Here is a 27,546-nt window from a genome sequence, read left to right as displayed (position 1 = left end):
AGAGATACAGAACTATCTAGAAGACCTAAAATAACTGTAATCAAAATTTTAAAGCCTGGTCCCTCAGTGATTTCTGTGTCTGTCATCAACTTAGGCATGCAACAAGCTTGAAACTTTTTTTCTCATATAGTGGAAATTAAACATTTCAAAAATCCTGTTTCCTTTTGAAAGTATGAATTCAAAAAAAAGAGGGGCGAGAAATACACTAAGGACACCATACAGATTAATGTAAAATGGGAAGGTTACATACTTAGAAAAATTAAATATAAATTATTAAAAATAAACTTCCAACATGAATCAAAAAATGTAGTTTTAACACAATTTTAACCAGCCAGTTTTAACAAAATGAGGAACCCATTATTATCTGTACTTTTACATAGACAAATAATTGTGGAGAAGCAGGTCATGTACATTATACCAGTGTTTTAATTTAATTTTTGTGTGTTTATGATTAAGTGCAAAGTATTCTTCTTAGTCCATTTTTCAAATGCTAAATATGTAAGTATCAGTCTACTGATTGAGGTGGATCAACTGGTTCTTCTGATATGTTGAATGTTGGAGCCTCTGTCAGACTGATGTCTTCATTATCCATTTCTTCTGCTATATTGGCTTCCTCTGAATCTTTAGGCATTCTTCTTGACTGCCGGTCTAATGATGTGTTTTCTAAAGATTCTATATCCTCAATGCCAGCTCTGTAATGGATCATGAGCAGTGTAAGGGCCTGCAGTCTTTCACCTGATTTAGCCAGCGCAGTAGAAATTAATGCTTTTTTCCTTGCATCATTTGTCTCTTTTTCTTCTTTAACAAGTGAATTATTATTTTCCAGCTCCTGGTCTATTTCATTCTGCAACTTATCCAACATGAACTCTAATTTCTGAAATCGCTCCTCTGTAGGTAAACTTCTATAGAGATCACGTCCAATTTCTTTAACTGCAATGAAGACGCTGTCATCTAGACCACCTTCCTTTCTCACTAACTTTATCCCTGTGCCTGCTGCACGCTTTGAAGGACTATTAGGACCACTGATTTCAGTGTCACTACTTTCATTATCAGAAGTGTTTGGTGTGTGCTTTGGCGAAGGTTCTACAGTGTCTGTTCCTTGCTCAGAAAGGCGAGCTTTGGGGACTTGACGAAGATTTAACAAACGGGTGCTTGTGTTAATGATATGCCTGGTCAAACCTGTAGTTTTATTAACAGATTTAGTTTCTGAATCAACACGAGAGGATACAGCCTGTGAAGCTTCCTGCCCTTCTGCTCTACAACTTCCCACAGTTCGATCAAGTCTCTTTTCAGCTCCTACACAAAAGGGTGTCTCAGTTAGACATTTTTCTTGACATTTTTTATGGCAAACATAAGCACAGAGCATGCACTGTGAAGCTGCTTTAGTCCAAACTTTCTTTTTGCAATAATCACACCAAGTTGGATTCTGAAACTGAGTATCTTGAAAGTTATGCTTGTTCTCGGTAAAAATGATTTGTCCCAAATAAGGATCTTCTTTCTGAACTGCACGACCTTCTTCTTCCAACTGACATTCCTTTTCTTTCTCTAGCAGAAAGTTTGAATCATCTAATTCTCCTTCTTTTAAATATTTAAAGTGTAAAGTTAGATCACCATAGCAAAATTTTTCATTGAATCCCTTATGCATTGTTAAATTCCGCAGTGCCGTTCTAGTGACTGCTGCTTTAGGTGTAGGAGCATCCAATTTAAATGTTCTAATATATTCCATGGATGATGTAGCTATACAATCTAAAGCAATTTCTTCAAGCTTTATGCTTACATACCCTAAGCAGATAAAACCACCTGCTTTGAAAGGGTCTCTGCACCACAGTGCTACATTAAGATACTTCTGGTATCCTTCCACTTCAAATATACAGGAAGATGCTCTTGTCCTTGGCCATCGACCTTGTCGAATTCGATAAGGAATTTCTGGTGATTCCCATGGCTGATGATCATCTCCACTATCTCTAGCACTACGTGCATTTTCTGAAATTCCATCTTTTAATGTATCTTGTTTTGGTACTGTTAATACTTTTGATACCACTGGGTCTTCTATTTGATCATTATTCTTTACTACCTTCTCTGTACATTTATCTACATTATTTATAGGTGGAGGTGGCCTCTCTGGTTTCTCAGAACATACACCTCCAGGTTCTAACAGATTCTGAGTTTCACTAGTTGGCAAAGTAGGCTTATTTTGGGGTCTAGGTGGTACTGGAGGCTTATTACTAGAGCCTTGTGACTGTTTACCTGATTGCTGTGATGTATCTGAACTTTCAGAGGTTTTAGGTGTTGCCACTTTAGCTACATCTTTTTGTTGCATTTTTGATGTTGTCTGATAGTTTCCTAAAAGTAATTTTCGATTCAGAATCGGAGATATAGTTCCAAGTGGTTTAGTAGAAAATATTACAGCTGAACGTTTGGGACTCTGAGTTGTTGGCGTATCTTCTTTTTGATCAGTTGACTCACATGCTAAGTCCTCGAATTCTGAATCAAAATCTTTATTTTCAACATCAGCTGATATACTAGCTTGGTCATCTTCTGGCTGTGTCAAAAAAGCAGAGTCTTCCAATTGTCCAAATCCATCCTGTAGTGCTGAACCATGTTGATTATACCCAACAGGCCTTTCATAAAACACTAAAACTCTGTCCCCAGCCTGTCTAATGAGCTTCAACACTTGCACAGTTGATGTGATTTTAACACCTATTAAAAAAAAGAAAAAGGGACAAAAAAAAGGTAAATTTGAAAATACAATAGCTATGTAAATGGCCAAATATAGTCAGCAAAACCCCTTAGAACTGGAATAATGAACAATTGTATTACTACTACTAATAAAAGAAATCAAACAATTATGACAGAAGATCTAAACTGACAGGTAACAGGTGGATCCTTTCCATTTTATTCATATATGACTTCAGGAGCTGGAAAGGAAACTCACACACACAGTCTCGACTGCAACTGGCATTAACACTATAAAGACTAATGTTGATTTAACATTATTAATAGGATGTTAACAGACTAATGTGATGTTACCTTTCTTAACCTTTGTTATTAGCCTTACTGTAATTTGGATTTTTTTAGAAGTAGTCATTTAACAACAGATTCAAGTGAGATCGGTATCTAAAAATATGTACTATTGTAATAAGAGCAGAAGTAGACTAACAAAAAAAAGAGTTCTAATATGTTAACAGGAAAATATAGGCAAAATGTCACATTCTCAATGTGGCTAAATAGTGATGCTAAACTGAATTGTCTGCCTCATCACTGAGCTTCCAGAACCATTTGACAGTACCTCCAAGTTACATTAAGAGTCAAGATCAACAAATTAGGTGCTAGCTAAAGTATATTAATAAGCATATAATCCAAATGAAGTCATGCAGTGGGTAATGTAAAAATGACTATTCTCTTGTGCTGGAGCAATCATCAACTGCCTATCTGAAGCTACTCGAAATCCTTCTAAATCAAAAGAGTAGTGCAATGGGGATTTAGGCAGTACCTTATTATAATGACTCATTATATTCTCTAACTTTGGTTCTGGTCTGTAAAACCTCTCTGGTCAGATATCTAACCCCTAACAGACACATAAACACATTAAATAATTCATGTTATAAATGGATGGAATTTTATTTTTATAGTAAATTGTGACATAAATTCTTCCTATAGTATCATAAAGGCTTACAAAACAAAATCTGAAATAACTTTAACTTGTACAGTTAATGTTTGGCAAAGAAATGCACCAGCTATCATATGCAGAGATATCTAGGATACTATAGCTCATAATTACGCAATTTTTGCTACATTTCTTTCTTAGCAACAGCATTATGGAGATAATCTCTCTAGATCCAAATTAACAACACAATCCTAACAGAACTTCCTTTATCATTTTTCCCTGAAATGATTGTCATTTACATTCTGTTTTGTCAATGCTATCTATACTTATTTCTAAACCATTATTAACATACAAGGATATTCCCACAGCTTTTTCTTCATTATATGATCTCTGGACAGTGTACAAGCCCCATTAACTTTAAGCTAAGCTGCTTACAATTCCTACTACACAATGTAGTAGGTAGTCCCATAATATCCAGTAGAATAAAAACTGCATTATTTCTTAATGATCATTATCAGGTTCCTATCTGGTCCCTTCACTGAGTTTATTAGCCATTGTTCCTGTTAATGGTTTATCTGTCTTTCTGCCCATAGATCCCTTCCAACTGTCAAGTCTAAAGAAGTAAAATTTCCAGTTTCAGTGACTGATTATGATTTATGATCATGATCTAATTCTTTGTTGGTCATATGGTCCATATAAAACAGAAATATTGGAGATACATTTGGAGCTGGTCTGATTTTAAATTGTATAAAACAAAGCTGTTTCAATCCACTTCACAATTTCCAGGGATTTTGACAGATATAATAATAAAAAACCCACTCCCACAAAAAGTGAAAGATATTTTCTTGTTTCAATGCAACACCTATCTTCCAAAATTTGGCCAAAATCTTTAAATGTGTGAAGCTAAAATTAGATTTCTAAATAATATTAATATTTGTACTGTAATTTAAAAATTATATATAATTATTTATCTATTATATCTTCTAAATAATATTAAAAGTTTCATAAGGTTGCTCTGTTTGTCAAAAATACACTTACAGTGCTTGTTCCATACTCAACTATTACTTCAAAGTCAGTGCTGAGCATTCATATCTTGGATATAAAATACTATGATTTTCCTTGTAATCTAAGCAGATTTTACAGTGTCATTGGAAAAAAACAAGTAGGAAACCTCACAGCTTCGCTATTACAGCAATTAAAATATATTGACATTTAAATGTGTCTTCAACTTTATTTAGATTTTGTCTAACAGAGAGTAAATAAAGATGCAAAAAAATGGATCAAGTGAATGATTCATTAAGTGGTCACAAATACACAAAGGTTAGTTTTCCCTAAACTAAAAATATCTTTAATTGTTGAGAAAGGAAGTCAAGTAGAACTGTGTGCAAAAACGTCCTTCCACTTGGCAAGATCACACCGTTATTTTAAAAGTTGACATATTACTCACTGCCAATTGCCAGAAGTCTATCTCCCCTCTGTAGATCAGCAGCTGCTGCAGGAGAGTTCGGAGTAACTGTTTCAATAACAACATGCCCTGCATCTTCTTCTTTGGATTGCACAAGGCGGAGTGTTAGTCCAACACTTTGCAAATTTCCTTTAACTAGTTCTGCCTAGAGAGAAAGAAGTTACAAGTTAGAATACGTTGATTAGTTTACTGTAAGGACTCATAGTTACTTATGATTTTAACTAAACATAGCTGATACAATGAAAAGAATTACATTAGGACATCTGTTGAATTCAATAAGTACATTATCACATAATATATTCACTATCTGCCAATTCAGTTTACAATTTTGGGGAAAAATGGACCCAAATGCCACCAGTTCTGAAGAGCCAAATATGCTGAAACTAGAAGGTAGTGCAAGAAATTGTCAGCAAAACATATGTGTTTATGTGTCTGTTCAATCACATATACAAATAATAACAATATTCAGCTACACTGTATAAACACTAATCTGCTGAAACAGCAGCAAAAGGCTCATTTTTACAAAAAGACCCAGTCCTAATAAAGCTGTACACAACCTCATCTATCTATCAGGACAGTACTATTTAATATTAAATATTAAATTTTATTTAATTAATACTGACCACCAATCTAGGTATTATTTTAATGTACAAAATAAAGTTATAAAACCTGTTTCTCACCAATAGCTCTTCAGTAGTCTATACAAAAGCTATTTGGGGTGAGAAAACAATTAAGAACACACACATGTAACTAAGTATATTTAGAACAAATTTATGTGGTATTTATACATATTTACTAACGCAAAATACAACATTTAAAATAGTATAAGAAGTTTCTCGAATGAATAAGAACCATTTCTTATATTTATCTTGTCAAGAAGCCTTATAAAAGTAACATAAAATTCAAATACTTTATTCTTTAAAAATGATGGAGGTGCAATATCCATAGTAGAATTTCACCCAACATACATGCATAGACTTCCAAGATACAAGAAAAGATCTCTCTCAAAGAACATACTGAGAATACACTATTCACTATACCTCAATGTCTGTTAATAAAAAAAATTGCAGCAGATCTCAAATAATATTTTTAAGGAATAAAAAAAATGCACACTTTTTTCCTAATGGGCATTCCATTTGAAGTGTTTCAAATGACTGTCTACTTTCTCTCTGCCAAACGATATTCTGTCCGTTTGAAAGAGAACTCACAGTTCATCTTAGCTCTAAGTAGAGAAATTTAATTTGCTTCCTTGTTTCTCAAGAAATGAGACACAGATACTGTTTGTAGAAAACCTCCATAGGAAACTTTCTATTTATTTTCAATTTACTGAGCTTAGGTAGACAGTCCTCTCCCCTATCCTTCTGCATTTACTTTGTTGCTATTCAATTGTCTGTGTTTGAACTGTCTGGAGTTGATCCTCCTCTTCTGAGGACATGTTGGTTTGCTTATTTTTGTACAGTGGCTTTTCACAGATGGAGTGGATCATTTAACTTCAGTACATGACTCTCTCCTTAGCTGCACAAGTCTGTCATTATTCCTTCGCTCTAGTCCTAACAGCTGCATATTCTTGTTTTTTGTTAATTGAAGTTTTGCTCTTTATAGAATTTAAAATACTATACTAATTAACTGTTCTCTTAACAACAGTAGTGAGTTTAAAGAAGCAGACTTGCATAAACTTTCTAAGCTTTCCCACTAACTTTCTGCATTTCACATAGTCACTTAAGCAAGGATATTTTCTCTCAAGCTTTGTAAATCTGTCTATTGTGAAAGGCAAATTGAACTCTTCAGGACACTATCTATGCTCAGTAGAGTATGTAAAACAAGACTTAACAAGTTGAACTGCAATTCTAGGATTTAAGGTTCTTCTGTAAAGCAAATAAATAAGTTTAATTGCCCACAAAAACAATTGCTTCAATTTTTCTTAAGGTCATCCCTGTTTACACCGGAGAAATCCTGATGACACCATTAAATAGTTTTGAAGTCACAGAAAAATACTAGAAATATTTAAAGAAAAAAAATCTTTTATTTTACTTCCTTTAATTTATACGTAATATGGCTCTACACTAACAATTTTCACATGCAAATTGTATGCATGTATGGAGACAACACAAATAATTACTACAATTTCAAACAATACTGGTTTAATATTTTAGCTATCAAAAACAAGTGCCATGAATTTGGTATGGTATTATATGAACCCAAAATAAAAATTCCCTTGAAAAATATCACTCCACATTATGCAGCTCTGCATATTATTATCAGTCAACAAGCAAGCTCCTATTTCTGGAATTTGCCACAGATTAAGTACTCAAATCTCACTTTTAAACATGAATATTTTACAGACTGAAAAGCAGACTATAAACATTTTGTCTTACTTTTCATAAGGATACAACTATGAAGTTTCTCAGTGATGGGCTTTCAGGAAATAAATGGATCTTTAGTCTGAATGCTGGAGAAATGAAAAAAAATCATCCCATTGGGATTTTTTTAATGCTAAAACATTTTGGCAATTTAATTACGCTCCTTAAGGGAGACATTTACTTTCAAAATCTATGGTTTGTTCTGAAACCTAATACAAGTTCTGGATCTTAATTCCTAGAACTGCAGTTAATGAATATGACATGACACAACACTTTAAAATCATGGTTCATATAGGATGGATAGTCTGTTAATTTTGCATTACTGCAGAAAGTTTGCTATTTGTTTGTTTGCAACATGCGGTAACTATGTAATCCATCTTTGAAAAGATCAGAAAAATAGTCAACTGCTAAGGAAAGTTGACCATCATAACATAAGCGTTACCTCATGAAAACCAAACTTTGCTTTACATTTGGACGAATGTTTTCTCTTCTGTTCAAACAGCGGCACACAAAAGCCATGACATTTCTAAAGATCCACTTTGAGAAAGTAATAAGTTTTATTTCAAAATGAGAAGCTTACACACAAAAAAAACCCAAAAGGGCTAGTAATGTAACATCTAGCAATTTGGACAAAGGGCAGCCACAACCTCAGAACAGTGGTTACACTGTTATTACTTATGAATCATGGCAGATGTGATGAATAAAATAGGGGGAAAGGGCATAATTAGATATTTCCTAAAAAGTAAAAGTGTTTCCAGAAGTTTTCTTACAGACTTTTGTCAGCACAGATCCTCATCCTCTTAAAGCTTCCTTTGAATCTAAGGACTTCTTTGAGCAGTTCTCAATAACAGTATGATTTAACAAGCAAAATATCCTCTAGTGTAAAAGACTAGAAATCTCTGTGGTGATTTCCAGCATTTCAACCCTTCCCTCCTCCCCCAGGGCCAGACCACATAAAAGAAACTAGGGATAGCTGGGACCAAAAAGACACTTGGGTATCCCTGAACATTTCCACGTAAGGACACTGACTACATTTAGACTGTATGAAACTGATGGCAGAGAGACTTGCAATATTCTAACAATATCTGATGGAAAGCTGTTTCTGAAAGGAGAGATCCTTTGAACATAACAAGCAAAGTTCATCTCAACATTTTATTAACTTTGCACAGTCACAAGATTTCTCACAACAACTGGTTTTTATTCATCAGCCCAAATCAGATTTGTAGCTTTCTTGATTTTTCTGTCTGGGAACTCTGAGTTTCACCAAGTGTTATTACCACTCAGCTAGCTACAGTGAAATTAAACTCTTTCAAGCTTTCTGAAATACTTCCCACACTCACAACTGAACTCACTAAAACAGGCATTTTTGTACATCAAACAGGGCTAAATTATATCTTCCTCCCCTTCTCTCATACTAAAATATGATAATACATGCAAAAAAATAAAGGTTTACTGGGATAGAAAAAATCAGAAGGACCAAAATCAGCTGAATCACATGGAGTAGAATAGAGATGCTGATAAGGACATTTATTATCAAGGAAGCATAATGTAAGGCAGAAAAACTAAAAGCGGTGCTTTGGAGAAAAGGGAGTCATAACCAAGTAGCTACACTGCATTAAAACAAGATTATTTTAGTTTAATCTATGTAATAGTTGCGCTCTATGACCATCTGCAACCCTCCCACTGCAAATACTTGGTTAAGGTGCAAGATAAAGAAGGTAATACTAAATGCATCTTAGTAAAAGGCATACATTCACTGAAATTTATATTCAGAGAGAGCTAAACAATTTCATAACATTTAGCAAATGATCCTTCTTAAAAAAGGAACATATAATTGTGAAGCACTTCTGGATTATTTATGAAATACTTTTTGAAAGTAAGGTGCAATAGAACAGGAATGCCCATCTTGAACGGGGAGAAAAAAAAATTTTTCCTCGAATAATAAAACACTACAGAAATTAAAAGAAGAGGACAAAAAATTTCCTTTCACTTTAAAATTAATAAGACATTTTGATGTGGTGCTGTGAATGCTTGGGTTTTAGTGGAACGAAGTACGCAAGCGTTGATTTCACAATACAGGTTTTAGTTCATTCATATGCACCAACGTAAGAGCCACTGTGAAACAATCCCATCATTGCTCTCAGTCCAGTATTAAAAGTGTTTTCTGGAAATAAAATGCACAAAATACTATGTTGTGTTCCCTACCTCAGCTTTGCCATTTTGAAAACATGGCAAATGTTGGCTGCCAGTAAAAGTCAGCTTCTTTAACCTTTTTTAATTTGAATATACTGATACTGAACTTCATAGCTGCATATTGATAATTCAGAAGTCTACAGCTTGCCTATATCATTAAAATGGCTGAATATTTTGATGAATGTCAATATAAGATGTAATTGCCATTCTGCAAATGTTTCATAAAATAATCAGTTTGAAAGAATTTGCAGATACACAGGAATTATAAATCAGCATTTCATTTAAATCTGTGAACACGTAAAGTTAAATGAGCATTTCCCATTATTTTAAATAAACACTAAAAGTAGTCTGATCATCCAAGCACATGCAAGAAATCTAACTTCATTGACTTTACATCAAATAATAACATTTTTAGAATTGTTGCTTATTGACTATCAATGAAATACTGCAATTGTTAACGATATGTAATCTGTTGCATATGTTGCAAACTGTCAGTAGTATGTCTGTACAGTACTCAACTGCATTGTGGATGAAAAATCTTATTTTTTCTGACTTACTACAGTAGATCTTATATATTCTTGGAAGATATGGTCTAACATAATTTTGGAGGACAAGAGATAATATGTCTACGAATATGCCTGTAAACTATTATATTCTCCCAGACAATCCTGCATGATAAGAGAGGAAATGAAGGAATATTTCATGTCAGGAAAACAGCATTAAAGTATAAAACTGGCAAGCAGTTGCTTCTGTTCTAAAGGCTCAAAAATTTACATTATTAGAAAAAGGGTTTTGGCATGTATCATTAAAATACGAACTTTAACACTATACCTTTGACTCCATTACTGAATGCAGTCGTCATGTATGAGATGCCTAGCTTATTTATCTGAGCAAGATCAGACAAAGAAAGGAAGCAGGGATCATTAATCTCATAGATCATTAATCTCATGATACAATCCTTAGTAACACTAGACTCAAAAAAGTTAGTTTTTTGAATGTTCTGAGGATTTCAAACTATGCTTTAGAAAAAGAGCAGCTGTTTTCTTTCCTTTGTAACATGGTCCCAAAGTGCAAAACTATGGGGCTAGAGTAGCACAAGCCACTTCCGTTCAATTCTGCAGTCCTCCTGTCTGCACACAGGAGTATCCCCTCAAATGTTCTGGGGAAACAGTCAAAAAAAACAATCTTACATGGAAATTGGCTGATACAGACCTTGGTCACAGATCCCATAGGAACAGATGACAGAAACCCTTTATACTTCCCAGGCAGAGAAAACTCCCAACAACAGGAAACGGAGAAAGCTTTCTGAGCATTTGACTAAACCCTAATAACCAGCCTTCCATAGTCAATAAAGTAGGCACTGGTTATTAAAAAATTATAACTAGTTGTTACCACTGTTGTCTCGTGTGTGTAGATATATCAATATATACACATGCACACACACAGAGTTACATAGGAATCCATTAAAATAATTCATTTCTGAACCTTGTTAATTAGGTAGAGTTTTCCAAGTGAGTCTCTGGGTTATATACAAATTCTAACATGCTGGAAAAACAAACATGAAAAACAAACAAAAAACCCAACTTCAGGACCTGGCTACATAAATGATATATATGTGCCTCAATATCTTCAGTATTTACTTTAGTAGGCCTGCTACCCGTGAAAACTAATTTAAAAGAAATTAGAAAATTAAATAAAACTTGCGAAATACAGCATTGTAATACCCTATTTTAAAGGAAGAAAATCTTCTTTGCATTAAAATTAATTCTAGATATAAACTTGACTCTTCCACTGTTCTTTTAGTCTCCACTAGAAGCATAAATGTTAATTGCTTTCCACTTTTTTCTTTTTTAAATAGGGGTTTGTAATCTAATATGAAGAGTTGTACACTGGCTACTTAAAACTTCAGTATATTTCTAGAAGACATACTGCATTCTAAGAAACCAGCACATACTAGAAACATAGATATTAAATTGGAAAGCAGTTTACTGATTGGCAAATTAATTTTAAAAGAAATTCATACAATATGTTTCCTAAAATTGCTTGAATAAAAATCTGAATTTTATTCTTTATTATGAAATTGTTACTGTTTTAAAACCTGTATCAAGACTTGTGTAATAGTAATTCATATGTTCTTTCTTGCTATGTGATGCTGATTCTACACAACAGAAGCATATACCTTTAATACTATAAGTGCCTGAAAACTTCCATGCATTTTTTCTTATTTGTTTAAATTGATTCAGTTAATTGCCACAGAAACATGTTGAAGTGATTTCTCTCTCTAAATTAAATTTTGCTAAAATATATTGGACAAATATGCTGAGCAAACATATATTGTACTAAACTTATTAGAATTGTGGTTTTTTTCCAAAACCGTTTAATTTAAAATATATTTTTATTTTGAATGCATAAATGTATCTGAGAAAAAATTCAATAAGAAATAAAAAACCTGAAATATCTGCTCCTTATGGCAAAAAGTCTGTTATCTGTTGAATGGCAATTTTGAGGCTCCAATCGCATTTTGGTTCTTGCGTAATTCATTTTACAGTGCACAACTGCCAACTGTTTAAAAGGTATTCTTCTGCCCCTTTTGCTTACAAAAAAGTTAACAAAACCATTAAAAACTTAAAGAACACTTAACATGCAAGCCAAAAATATTTTGGAAAGGCTAATAACTGCAGAATAAGCTTTCATCATAAGTATGCACTTAAAAAATAAAGCTTCATGGTGAACAAGTCTGAGCTATAATGAATATTAGAGAAAGTTAAAGTTCTATCAGAAAACTGTCTCTGCAAGGATATTACAGAATTTATTTAGATTCATAACCACATTTTCTTAATTCATCCTGTGGTGGTACTTAGTTTGTATGAATCAATGCCTTGCCTGAACTCAATGTTCATTGTAGCATTTGCAGAAGATTTCTAGACCAGGCTGATCCTTTCAGCTTCAGACTACTTTAATTACTTGGTTCAGCTGGTGTTTTATTTTCCTTCACTGCAGCTCTTGCTCTGCTCTTAAGGCAGTGACTCTAGAGATGTTTTCCAGTATTCATATAAATAACAGCTGTCCTTTGTAGCTGGTCACTTGCCTTATCTTTCATCCATTGAAACTTGAGAGAGGAAAAAAAACCTTTCACGCTCATCACCTTTTACATCAAAAAGTTCAAAAAATACATTTTGTCTTGAAAACAGTCTTCATCAGTAGACCATCAGAATGAGCTGACATTCCGAATAATCTTGAGAAGAGTCACAGCATCTGTCTAGCATACACTCTTGCAATATTGGAAAATACCTTTTCTAGATTGTTTAGTCTTATTCAATACTACGACTTCCTTAGTTTATTAAATCCTATTTTCTGTATTTATGTTTTATATCATATCAGCCATAAAAGATCACAAATTAGATTATAAGTAACCAACTAGAACATCAACTCCTGACAAATCAGGTACTGGCAAGTTATTTACAGTATGAACAGTGATTGTTATGGGACTAGCTATTCCTTTGCATCGTTTTGGGTGTCACTGAATGGATACCAAAACCACCAGCTTGTGGCCTCTTCATTTTTTATTGAAGAAAATTTCTAATATTATCTAACTGAGCAGACTGACTCAGATGTTCATCTGTGATCAGCAAGTTCACTGTGACTGCCATTAACTTTTCAAAAGGAGCTCTGACTGCTCATTAAAGCACAGGAATTGTATAGTCATTTCAAATGGTACAGTTTAAATTTAAACACTAGAAAACACAGCATTCAGTAAAGTTAAGACAACCACTGAAGTCCTAATAGCACTGGATCTTATCAAGTTTTTCAAGTGTTAAAAACTCAGCTTTGAAAAAGTGTCTTCTTTGTTTTTTTGTTTTGAACTTGTAGCTATTCCTACTCAGCATATGAAACACTTGATGTGTGGACCATTTTCCACACTTCCCTCCCTTCTTAAGAGCAATTTTTAAAATATCTCTGCCTTCAGAAGACCTTTACTGACATCTGCAAATACCTCGTGAGTAATCTGAGGGCTTTCTTATGGTCTGCTTTGACTATAACATAGAAATATATACAGTTAATCTGCATTCTGGTGTCAGTCTAATCAGTGCAAGATAAACTAACTCTGTTTTAAGACTGATGCTGAGATTGAGCTGACTTAGTACATTTAAGGTGGCACTGGAATCTGAGTTATTTCAGGCATATGAATAATTACAATGCTGTGACAGCAAAGTGGACCTACCTTCAATTGCTTTGAAATATTGTCTAATATTGTTTTACTTGTCCTTTGCCCCATTTTTATTTCTTCCCGCCCATTTCAAATATCCTAACCATAACAGAATTTTCACATCATGCAGAATATCAGTCATAAAAAAGTTATTAATTTCCTTTCACAATTATAACAGCTAACTTCCAGTAGAAAGTTTGGCGGATTGACAACACAAGTCACCTAAAGCACAGAAAGGTCAGAGGTGACACAAAATTCTAAGAAATTAAAGTGTTTTGACTAACCTGGAACACTATCTGAAAAACAGAAATTTCAAAGTCATTCAAACTGGGAAGCATTTTTTTTTAAGAGATAAAATTTCCCATGGAAAAGATCTGTCATATTTCAACTACGTAAAATAAGATTTTTTTTTTTTTTTTTAGTGGGCACACACTTTTCATTAATAATGTCATTCGGTTGTTTAAATAGAAAGTTTGTAGAGTAAATGTGCCAGAAAGAGAAATCAGAGTTATAAGTACTGGAATCACTACCTCTGTCTTGGTAAGATCTAGAATAGTAGCCTTCTTGTGAAATATTAGAGTCAATTGAGACATTTTTAGTAGCAATAAATATACTCAAAACAATGCAGGTGAGATGTTAGAGCTTTTTTTATGATAATTTTTCTGACTATGTGAATTGTGCTCCCTGTATGGGAAGATACCATTATCTCAGATGGAGATTGCAACTTTCTTTTTTATAAAAACTTTTAGGAAGACGCTGTTTTACGGATAAATTATTTTAGAGATTTTTACTTGATCTGCTATATAGCCAGATAATGGGTCTCATGATTTTGTTTTATATAATAGCTCATAAAAACTATAAAAATATACATTACAAAATATGATGGTAATTTCTCGCTGAAATGAGTTACATATTGGACAAAGATCGGATTTAAAACAATAATTCATTAAAGCCACAATTCTGCATCATGAGCTATTTTTTCTGAAACCAGTGAACTAGTTCATGGTAGTAGAGTTAAACATCTGCACATCTACTCAATGAGCACTAAAACCATTTAACATCAGCAAAACACAGAACAACCTAGTTCGTGAACAAAATAAGGAGCTACACATCATTTTTCCTCTGTATTTCTGACACACTGTTGGCACTATTTTACTAAATTAAGTACTAAAAAAAAAAGTAAAAAGTACTTTCAAATGTACAAGAAAACAGGTTATGTGAAATGCAAAAAGTAAACTGTTCAGCAATTATCATGAATTGCTGAGGCATTCTCACTGAATAGTAATTATAGGAGTTGAACATAGGCGTTGAAGACAAACAAGGCAGCAGAAAACCTGCATTTAACTTCAAAATGTCATAAGCGGGTAAAATGCAGACCTTCAGTTTTATGTGTAGCTCTTCTTTGAAGAGCAATTTAGTACAAACACCAATGTGGCCCTTCTTTAAGTGCTGTTAGTCACATCCTTTTAATTTTTATTAAACCCAACTGTGATTATTTCCTTCAGCCCTGAAAAAATGGAAAAGATTGATTTTTTTCAAATTCTTATATCACCATCTGTCTTTGAGAGAAAGGAGGCTTCCTCTAATATTACTTTAGCATGATTCATTTTTTATACAAATGTTTTGTAAAAACCTCAGGTAGCCTATTTAAAAAAAAGTTACGCTTACTGAAATAGGCGTACTGAAGCTGTATCTTAAAACAGAGGTTGATGGAACCATCTAGGATTGTGAATACTATGTGTGAGACAGAACTAATGAAAAGTTGGTTATAATAATTTATTAATTTGTATTAATTTGTGTTATAACACAAATTAAAGATACAGGAGATTAAAGGAAACATAAAAGTGTGGACTTGTGAATATGTGCATGAGTGAGAGATTAATCTGGGATTTTCATTTCTTCTAAGTGGAGAAAAAAAATACATTCAAGTGTATACATTAAAAGCAAACCTGTAAAACAGCCAATAATTATGTTTGTATTATAACTTTTAATTAAATCTAATACAAAGCAGTTACCATTAAACTATTAATTTATTAAACAATTATTTCTCATAGAAAACACTTACTATTAATCCCAATGCAAGGAATTAAAATTATGAGAACATCCAGTAAAAGTCATTTATAATGGAAATAATAGTGACTGTGGAGAATATACTTCTCTACAAAGAGAAACTGCATGACAATTTCGTCCACCACATCAATCAGCATTAATACTGATTATTGATGTGCATTTTGTCATCAAAACTAAAAATATTGTTTTCCATTGTAGTTACAGTAACATGCATTACAGATGCCAATTTCCAAAGAAATAAAATACATAGTAGTATTTTCAAATGAATACAAATTATATCCCTTAGATCTCACTAAAAATTACATTTCTGGAAAAGAATGGAAATGTTTTTATAGGCTGATTTTATTCTGGAACAGAAGCATTTTTATTACAACAATAGTAACGCTAATTTCAAAAACTTACAGCTAGTGTCTAGTGCATGAATGAGCAGGAACTTCAAAAAATACTTCTTGTCTGGGACTCTCTTCACCCAAAGCCTAACTTTGAGACAGTAGCAGCATCATTGCAAGAAGCTACTGCTGAAACACTGCTTGGAGAAAGAACTCGATGCTACTGGAGGTAGTGGCAAGGACCAAGGAGGAGAGACAGGCCAAAGAAGCTGTTGCAGCCCTGCTCTGTACTGCCATCATACAGGCTCCTGCACCCTAGCTTACTCCTTACGACAGCATCAGCTGCAATAAGATTATTAGATTAAGTTTCACATCAGAGTTGAGGAACTTGAGCAATATCGTTTGACTCACTAAAAGTGTGATATTTTAAACAACTACTTATTCAATGCTGTGCAAAAAATAAGTAAAAAAACCACTCTCACAAACAAACCATTATAATTCCTGGTAATATGAATTATGTCCTTGGTAATAATGTAGTCTAAGCAACAATAATTTCATATGTACCTAAAAGCAATGTAATTATACAATTTAAAATATCATAAGACTTAAGTTAAGAGTTTGTGATTGCACTAAGTGTACTATCTTCCTGACAACTGTTACATCTGCCACGAATGTTAATGAATGACAAGATGGCTATTACAGAAAACAGCAACCCGGAATAAGTATATCCCATAGGACCTAATCATTTTTTCTGACTGCTGCATTTCCATTGAACTGGACAAATCCAAAGTAATGATAGAACATGTAATAAAATAATTCAGCATTATAACAACTCTTCAGAGATTAAATAAAAGATCTGGTTGTAACAAAGCAAAGTTCCTATTTATATACAATTCCTCCCTCCATTTTTTTTGAGGGGGGGTAAAGACCAGAAGATTATTTACTTCTAAAATTCTCTTTTTGGTCATGGCAATAAAGCAGGGATTTATATCTATTCACTTTCTGAATAACTACTTTAAGGATTTTTTGCATATAATAATCTTTCTGTACAAATAAAGAAACTCAAACTACACTGAGGTGTTTTTAATTAAGTGATGGACAAAACACTTCTGTATAAACATATAAATATATAACCAACAAAGATTTCCACAATCACACATCTACATCTGGTTATTTTGTTGAACATATCATGTCAAATCAAATTTTTTATGGTTATAAAGCACAGGTCGCTGCCAGGCAGTGAAACAGAAGCTCATTGTCACATCTAATTAGTAGCACCAAGACAACAGCACACCTAGAAGCCAGATTTTCATACTGTTACCATTTATCACTTACGAAAATTGCCACAACTATAAACTGAAAAGACCTTTATATCAATTAAGTCAAACACTGACATTTCATTTTGCACTGGAAATCAATATTTAGTTTTATTTGCTTTGCACATAAATATTTCAGAAACTTCTTTCCAGATGCACTCATTAAAAAAAAATCACTTAAAATCACCTAAAAAACACCTAATTCTGATATAACGTATGTATATATACACACACGTGTATACATACATACATATATATATACGTATGTATAAGAACATACATATTCTTCTGACAGAATGATTTAGAAACTGAACTTCACATAGGCTGTAAATCAGAATCAATACTGTATCTAAGCTTTCATCCTAACTCCTAGAAACACTTTATGAAGGTCTGGATTTTTGCCTATTGCATCTTTCTTTCCATGTAATCTATTTGATCACATAATTGATAACAAAAAGTGGTATTTTAATGGATGTCCAAAAAACTTAACTATGCCACAAAATGATTTTGGTTTTGTTAAACATCTGAGACTAGGATTGTGTATTATGATAAGGCTCAATCATGCTTCTGGCAGAAATCCTTTCCACAACTTACCTCCAAATATATTTTCTGGAAGCAGCAGAACACGTGAATTCTCTGCAGGCCTCTTTCAGACCCTAAGCTGCTAACACTGAAGCATGCAAAAGTGGTAAAAGAAAGAACAAAACAAAAACAACCTCTTCTACAAATAACTTACTAGGAGTTAAAGAAAAAGTTACAAGAGGAGCAAGACACCAAATAAGATTCATTTATTTTCATCCATTTTTGAAGTATTTTCTGGCTCAGGGGAAATGATATACACCAGTTCTATGTCTTTTTATAGTATAGTGAAATAATGAATAGGAAATGTCAAGCTTAAAAATGCCTTTTACTTCCACACTTCACCATGACTTCATATGGTCTGGTTTTATGGCTATTATTTTTAAATTAGTAACAGATCTTATTAATAACTGGTGAAATATACCTGAAAAATACCCTGTAGATTTCACAGGGCAACATCTTTCTGAATCCCCTCTTCTCTCCTCTGCCACCAGAAACAGGGATTGGTTTTGAGTGACAAATTACCTTAACCACAAAAGAATATACAATTTACCTTGTTTACCTTGTGTGTGTCACCATAACTCACCTAAACCTTGTTTAATTTTGAAATGAACCAAGAATTATTATTTATTATCACACAATGCCTGAGAAATTAATATATTTAAAAATCATAGGGGACACGAAAAAAGGATTGCCAAATGTATTTGTATGATAGAAGCTATCTTTAAGTACCTCCTACTTATTTACTTTAAGATAAACGTTTATCTTTCTACTTACTACAGGGAAGGAATCTCTATCAGCTCTGAAACTAGGATTTGGAAGAGCAGGGTAGGAAAAAGAGTTTCTTGACTCGGGTATGAGCAACTCTATTTATTTAATACTTTGAGCTTTATCAAACAAAAAAATTTAATGAAAATTGCATCAAAGAAGTTGATGAAAACATTCTGTGTGATATTATTTCAATATTTGATGCAAAACCATGATATTATGCTTTCTTGACCACCACTGAAAATCTGTTGGCTGGAACAGCAGCAAGTATAGGTGTTTGCCTATAGAACTGGATGTAACCAGGGCCTTTATAAGCCAAAAAAGTTGCAACTCTAAAAGGTGAGTTCCTGTGACTCACTATGCTATGCGTTTTAATAGCTTTTTATAAAAATACCTCACAGGCAGTCCTCACAAAAGATTCATTGTTCGTAAGTGCACATTCAGTACTAAAAATTCTGAGAACATTTCAACATTTTAAATATTATTTTTACACTTTTGTAAAATAAAATATACAAATTTTAAGTTGCTGATCATGATTAAGAATGGACAATACACTGAAAACAGAACATAGTAAGATATACAGATAAGCTTAGTTTGGACATAATTTAAAAAATGTATTTCTAATCGAAAATTTTTGGGGAGAAGTGTACATTTTAAAAAAAATCAAACAGTCTAATTAATCTTGATAATTAAAAAAACAGGATTTGAAAAGCTCCAAGTTCATGAATTTAAAGCTTTGAAGAAATATAAATGTGCAATGTGATAAATGCCTAAAATATCTTACAATACAATTTCAGGATACCAAATTAGAAATTCAGTCATTAACTTGTTCCCAATTAGTTACATAGTCACCTACCTCCCACCATAGTTCAGGAGAACTATGCTGAGGGAGCTAATTAAATCAAGAAAGTTATTTGTGTCTTTGCCTTATTTAGCAACTTTTCTTCTCAACCTACACTCTGAAAAATAACTAGAAGGCCTAGGAAAGAAGTATCCGAAAAGTTATATTCAATAATGGGGTGAGGGGGAGGGGGAGAGAATGACAGTAAAAAACACTGACTTTGTGGGGATAGGGAGAGACTGAAGAATGCAGAGAGTAAATAATTAGCCTGGATTAGAGAACTGCAATCTGCAAGTTTGTGTGTGAGGTTACCATTGCAAAACACTCTTAACTTCTGTATCCCCAAGTCTTCTGTTATTAAAAATTGATTATATTCTGTGAACCATCAAAAAAATCCACAAAAATCCATAGGTTAGGCTCAGGTTTTCAAATACTTATTTATGTACAATGATACACTTAGGTAACAATGGTCACACAAGTATTACAATATACATTATTGGATGTTACTGGACAAAGGAATAAAGAATTGGTTTTTTTGACTTTTTATAGAAAGAGGTTGAGAGGTGAAAAAGCAAAACTGTATCAGCTACTTTTTTTTTTTTTTTTTTTCCTTAGGAAGTCTGCTAGCCTTCCAGCTCCAGAAGAAAATCATAGTTAATAAACATTTTCATCATGCGCAACTTGCCCTTCTTGATGAACCCTTCAAGTTCATTAAAAATAGCCTTTGACTTATATACTTTAATACCATTTGAAAAATAACAAGATAATTAAAACTGAAACCACCCAACACTGTTAAAAATCATACAAGGAACAAAATGCACAGCACTTTAGATCTATTCAACAGAGGTATCCTTGATTTTTTGCCTTTTTAATACAAGGACACACTTGTGAACTGAGTACATTATTTTGCATAAGTAGTATGCCAAATTTAAAAACAGAATAAAAGGATCACGACCTCTTTGTATGATGACAAAATCAAGTAATATGTTGCTTATAATTAAAGAGCTATAGTTTATAGTTTTAAAAGTTTTTACTTCCATGTAGAGCATACAGCTTTTGTAAACGCTTTTCAACAACAGTTGACAATGCTATAGTTCACAGGCGTAAGCACAACCCTGATGTGAACAGATGGTAAAATCCACCTTTCCCCAAAGGTGACTTGATAAGGATAGCCATGGCCTCACAAAAAAGCCCCAGAAAACAGAATGCTCCATGGAGCTCTCATGACATCAGGACTCTCGGATGTAGGACTGCCCTATTTGGGATAGTGTGCTGGTTTCACTGCTATGGTGTGGAGCCTGAGAGCCAATTTGCCAGTAGAGAAAAGTAGAGCCACCCAGCTTTACTGCAGCTACGGTCTTTCCTGGGAACACAAACAGCACTAAAGCTGGAGTTTATATAAGGCAAATGGAGGGGCTAGAGTCATATTAGACTTTCTCCTGTAGTTTAAGTCTCTGGCTAGTTAAATACATTTTTTTTTTTCAAATATAAGTTCTAAAATACACATTTTACAAATCACTACACTTTTTTTCAAACACAAAAACAAAGATAGGAGAGGCAGAGGGAAAAGCATATGGCTTTACATGTGTACGTGGCTAACAACATCAATAAAAATGATAGACAGCTATCTAAATAATGAGACATTTTGAAAGGAGTATCAAAATTGTGCCTCTGGTCTTGAGCCAAATTACCACAATTAAGTCAGCTGACATAAATACATTAACATAACATCGCTAGACATTATTTACTGAAATTGTTAAATACCAAAAAATAAATACTGCTAGTCAATTAAAAACCAACTTAGCCCTTATGCTAGGTGAGACCCTTAGGTTACAGTCATATTGCACCAAGTATTCAAGATAAATGGCAGCAATACTCACTGAATGGAACTAAAGAATACATGAAGTAAATGGAATAGTGAGACACAAAGGACAAAAGATGTCTGCATGTCAAGTCCACTCCTTGTTCAGTTTTGCATACCAGGCATGCTGCCTTTTTACAGAAGGCATTGCTTTGAAATGTTTCTGACCAACAGATAGTTACTAACTGCCTGCTCCTTCTTAGAGCTTAACAGTGTTTGCAATTGCTATTCTTTTCTTAGCAGACAGTATGTAGAAACAGATGAGATCTACAGATTTATGAATGGATGAATATCATGCACTTTTACTTGGTAATCTACTTGCAAAATCTTATTCAGCATAAATAATGGTTGACTTTGTTCTCCTATTCCATTTTGGATTTACTCTGTCATCTCAATGGAAATTCCATCTTAACAAAATTGATTTATTCTATGCAAATAGAATACCAGTTTAAACTCCTGCAACTTGCATTTAACAATGTACACTGCTTGAAGATAATCTAGTAAGCTGTAAGCTTACTAAAGCTACCAAGAGTTCATGGCAAGAAAATACAGTATTTAGACTTCAAAAGAGCAACTATCAGAGGAAGAATTACTTTCAGAAGTATATATTCTTCAGTAAAACTTACAAATAAATTAGTTGTCAAGCTTCCATGTCAATATTTTTTCTTCTAATTTGATACAAACAGAAGAACAGTAATAAGTTAGAAGTTGTTTGCACCTCTCCTGTACGATTACCAAAATTTGCTGGAAAGGAGACCCAGAATACAATCGGTCAAGATCCATGCTGTTTCCCCTGTAGCTACTGCAACATTTCTTGCTTCTCTAATACTGTAGCTTTATAATATTCATTTCAGTATTTGGAGAGAATTACATAATAGGTTAGGGGCTTGGCAATATCAACAGACCAAACAGAATTTTTGTTTCACAAAATTATTTTTTTGAATTTGAAGAAAGGTGTATTCTGCCCAGGACACATCTGTCAAAAACAATTCAAAAAAAATTGTGTGATCTTAGCTAGAAACTGATTGTTTACCTTCTGCTAAATCTCATTTACTTTCATTCCAATGATGGGACGTGAGAGAATAATGCTGTAATGACATGTTACAAAATTATTTCCTCCTAGCAGTTACTTTTAAAGTTCAAGAATTAAGAGTAGTTCTTCATTACCTGAATCACATATAACCAAGATTGCTGTTCCTTAGGCATTTCTACACATCAGTTGGCAAGAAACTTAATGTCTTTGCTCACAACAGCAGCCAACAGTTTGATCCTAGTTATTACAGACCTTTTTAGAAAAAAATGTATTTTAGACTCTCTTCCAATAGCTGAAGCTCAAAAAAATGAAATGGAAACATTGATCAACTTTGGTAAAATACTTTAAAAAAGTATTCTTTATACAAATATTGTTTAAGGGAAAAGGAAAAAAAAAAATCTGTGACAGACATTCCCATGCTTTGGCTAACATCCATTGTAGTCAGCCTGCAGAAATGCATTAGTAACTTATTACTTTTGGAAAATATATTTCCCCTCTCCAGTAGGGCTGCAACCTCAGACATAGCCTTGTACTAACTTTGTAACAGAGTTTTGGGGATAAAACTGCCTCATACCTGCACAGCCTAGAACACAAAGAAATTTAGTCTGTCTGAATTTAGCCACATTGAAATACTCCTAGACTGGTCTCTGGACTCTCTGTGAACTGAATGATTTTTTTTTTTTTTTTTTTTTTACTTAATTAGTTTAAATGAGTGCAGATAGCTCTGTTGCCTTCCCTCTATCTGTAAAAATATAGCCTTTGGTAAGTACTATTTAAGTAGCAAGAATAAAAATTTGAAGCAAAAACTTTCCTAAACAATTGGGGTGCTACCTTCTGAACAAGACCCTGAGCAATCTCATCTAATTTAGCCGTAATCTGAATGGGATTTGAATTAGGTTACCTCCAGAAGTCTCTTCCATTATAAATTATTCTGACTCTGTTCTAACAGTCAAGGAGATACCTTGCTCAGGTATCATCTACATCTTGTTTATAATTGTACATACCAATAATTGCCTGAAGTCATCTGTAGCCAACATTTCTGCTCTTTAATGTTTTTGACAGTATAATCACAGGTTTCTGGGGAGTTTCTACAACCCATAAATAACATACAATAATCAGATGTTTTAAGATTCCACACTAGCTGAATATTTACAGCTACTCTACTTCCATGACATTATCACTCCTACAACTGTTGATAGTATTATCCTTGTTAGACATCCCTTTCTCTCTGTTTATGCAGCTGAACCAATGCAGTTATTCATTATCACACCTGGTCTCCAGCATTAAGTTAATAGTCCTTATTTGCTTTTATTCACCACTGTTCCTGCTTTCCTCTTTAATAATTAACAGATATTATACTCAAGTGCTGCTTAGAGAGTTGATCTGGTTAAGTAATACACTTCCTTGCTTTTTTTCTTTTCTTTTTTTAAACTGGAAGCTTTCAAAGAAATTATGGCTAACAAAACTCTCTTTCCTGAACTTTACTATTCGTCCCACTGACAAGGCGGCTTAACTAACAAAGCTCTTATCATAGCCTTCCAAATTTCCCACCACTGAACAGAGTGCAGTATTTTACCTTAACATGTCTTAGCCATGTAGAATAAGAGCCTTCTTCAGGTCAAAATCATGCATCCGAAATCTTGTCTTTCTCCCACCACATATTTCTATCAGTCTTAAAGCAAAAACAACAACAAAAAATCCAAATTCTTAACTCCTTCTTACCTTTCTGTATTCTTAACATCAAAGTGAAGAAACTCAAGAGCACCTTCTCTCAAAATTCTAATCTTATAAATATGCAGCATTAAACTTCACCCCAAAGTAAAGCAACAGATGAAAGATGACTGCCAAAATTAAAACAAATGCAATTACTTCATTTTAGTTATCACAGGACATTAAAATGACCTAGATAGAAGAATACATATTTGCACAGCACTGCTACTATGTCTTTTCCCTTTTGAGCTATTCTATGGAATCAGAGTTGCATATCTTGCCCATGTTTTTATTCTTCCAATACTTAACACAAGCAGTTAAGACTGCTCCAGGCTTTTCTTCCTCCTACAGTAATTTCTGATATACTTGCCTTCCCCATAATCTTTAGCCCTTTACATCAAATGACTTCTGTGTCAAATTCATTGCATGATTTAAGCCCATCCGGAGGCAACCCAACTCATTCCCAACCCACAAGAGATAAAATTTGACATAGGCCTCAGCTGCTACTAGATGATCTCCAGAGGGCAGGGAGGAGAGGAAATAAAAAAATTTTATATATATATATATATATATATATAAAAAAAAAGACCAGAGAGGAAGCAGCTTGATGACCTTTTACAAGTAAGCTCTGTGCCATGTGCAAGAAAGAAAAAAGTGACAAAATAAATTCTATTGTTTTTTAGCTCATTCAAGAGACAAAAGAGACAAAAGCAAACCAATCAACACACAAGATGGAATTTACAATTTAACAGTTGTTCAAAGCATATGCCTACAACTGCATTTTAGTCCAGATCAGGTGCATGCTTTTGAAGCCGATCTTCCCATTGTTCCCAGTTACTGTGCTGTGGTTTGCATTATGAAGTGATCCTGGAATGCACAAATTGTACTCTTTTCAGTCTAAACTAAAACAGATAATGCACTCCTACCACTAACAGGTGTGCAGTCCATGGGAACAGACTAGAGCAAGACCAAAGCAAAACCTCCAAAATGTGTATAAAATGGAAGTTACATTCTCAGCCCCAAGGGTTTCACTGTTCACGTCTTCTGTGCTGTTCCTCTTACTAATGTGCCTACAGTCCAAATATCCTAGTATCAACACAGTTTGTAATATGCATATCACTTTTCCATATTGTCTTATTTATGTATACACATCCATAAAGAGGACAACTTAATCTACAGTCAATATATAGGTCTCAAATCCAGAAATTATAAATACATGCTACACATAAATACACATAAAATTATCATCTTTGTCATGTTTTATTCTTCATGTTCCCAAATAAAAGGCTATACAGCTCAAATGGATTTTGATTCCATGTTTCATATAAGTATCACCTGACTGAAGAACAGTTTGCAATTTAAACAAGTAACTTGATACACTCTTAAATATTTCACTGAACGCAGTAGAGTATGTGCATTTTTATCTGTATTTATCACAAAAGTGTACCAGATTTGAGATTAGTGAAAATCACTAAATCACATGTGGAAGGTGAGGGAAGATACTTTTAATTTAGAAGCTGCTATATAGTCTATTCTCACTATGTTTCCAAAGACATGCAATTTAAAAGCCTAGGATCTGGAAACAGAAGATTTCTGCCATTGCTGTGGTAATCATCATCATTGCATCGCCTGGCATTTTTGTACAGTACTAGCACTGTAATCACTGATGAACTTCAGATAAGCAAAATCAACTTGCTCAAGCATAAGGAGTCATTTATTATACTTGTTAGTCTACGCTTTTAAATGCATAGTCAATTTATCATCTATGAGATTTTTGTTTAAATTTCAATGAAGAACAATTGATGTTCATATAGATACAGTATTTATGAATGATGAGGAAGAATAAAGTTTACAGATTCCAAAAATAAGTTATTTATTTAGATAATAGCAGCTTTACAACTGTTTTCATAATGAAAAATTTGTTTCCAGATATCCAGCACCAGATTTCTAGGAGGAGATTAGGTTTTGTTTTCTCCTTTCAGCAAGGGAAAACATAGCTTCAATTAACAGCAAATGGATCTGATGCTTGTTTCAAAGCAAACACTTAAAATAGAAACATGATATTAATAGAGATCTGAAGATACTGACGTTTGGTTAAAATATTTGTAAAGGCATTCAAAGTTCAAAGATTCTAGTTATCTTCTCTAAATTTTAATGCAGTCAGACTTTTAGCAGACTGCATTCAGGAAAATGCACCACTAATGATGATTCACTACTGATTACTTCCTATATGTAGGCACAGAGTATCAGTCTGCTGTATCTAATCTTAATACTTTGGAATGACCTTTCAGTCATTTCATTTGTATGACACAATCAGCAATTTCACTTTTGATCCCCCAAGGCTTTTCCAGGGCAACTGCTATGCTGCCTACGTATATTACTTTTTCTTTTCTATCTGCCACCATTATACATGTTTGGATAGCATACAACACTGGCATTATAAAATGCTTATTACACGTGCTGAAGCTTTTTTTTAATTATTATTCAATGTATTTTTAATATGTTTGGTAGCCCTTACAAAAAAGAAAGAATCACTTATCTCACACCAATATTATAATAATCTTGATATGCAGTTCTCTAAAATGGTAAGATTTCCCTCCTGTTGTTCTACAGACATAGAATAATCACACTATTCTAGCTAGTGAAAAAGATAAGGATGACACAGAAATACTCCAGACATTCTCATTCACTCTGTATTTCCTCCAGACGTTGAACTCCACCCTGCAAGACCAACACTATCAGAGGGCAACATTCAGTTTGTTTCACGTTGTGATTGAAGAGGGAGAAAGAAAAAAAAAGTCACTTTGAGATCGCATTCAATTAAATTATGACATTTGAGAAAGGTAAGACAAAACTCATTTAACACTGCATTATCTTGACTCCAAGAATCCAAACTAGTTAATTCATTTGAGTTCATAAAAACAGAGCATTTTTGCTGGCTGCCTATAATATTCACAATCCTTGCGATCCCTAAAGGCCTGCTGAGTAACTGGATATCTCTATTTGCATACAGTATGCATTTTGAGTGGGATATAAGGAGAAGGGAAAAGATAAGAACATGAATGCCACAAATTTTTAATGGTGCCTGTTAGCTAAAAACAAGCAATCCTTTTGGATATTTTGATTCATCTATAGACAATACAAATGAGCAACAAGAAAAGCCAAACAAGTTTCTGTTACAGAAGTGATAGATGATCTGTCAACAAC

General features: G+C 33.5%; 1 protein-coding gene across 1 annotated transcript in view; it reads right to left on the bottom strand.

Moving 5' to 3' along the window:
- Positions 1–292: 292 nt before the first annotated feature.
- Positions 293–27,546, bottom strand: part of PDZD8 (PDZ domain containing 8) — a 62,571-nt gene continuing 35,317 nt past the window's right edge. The window contains exons 4-5 of the mRNA XM_062580569.1: positions 5,055–5,217; positions 293–2,700 (exon numbers count right to left, since the gene is read on the bottom strand). Of these exons, the coding sequence (XP_062436553.1) occupies positions 506–2,700; positions 5,055–5,217 (2,358 nt within the window). The 3' untranslated portion in view covers positions 293–505. The remainder of the gene's footprint in view (positions 2,701–5,054; positions 5,218–27,546) is intronic.

The sequence above is a fragment of the Rhea pennata genome, chromosome 7 (genome assembly GCF_028389875.1).
Source record: "Rhea pennata isolate bPtePen1 chromosome 7, bPtePen1.pri, whole genome shotgun sequence".
Lineage (NCBI taxonomy): Eukaryota > Metazoa > Chordata > Aves > Rheiformes > Rheidae > Rhea > Rhea pennata.
Note: the sequence above shows the minus strand (reverse complement) of the source record. Positions and strands in the feature narration are given on the sequence as shown.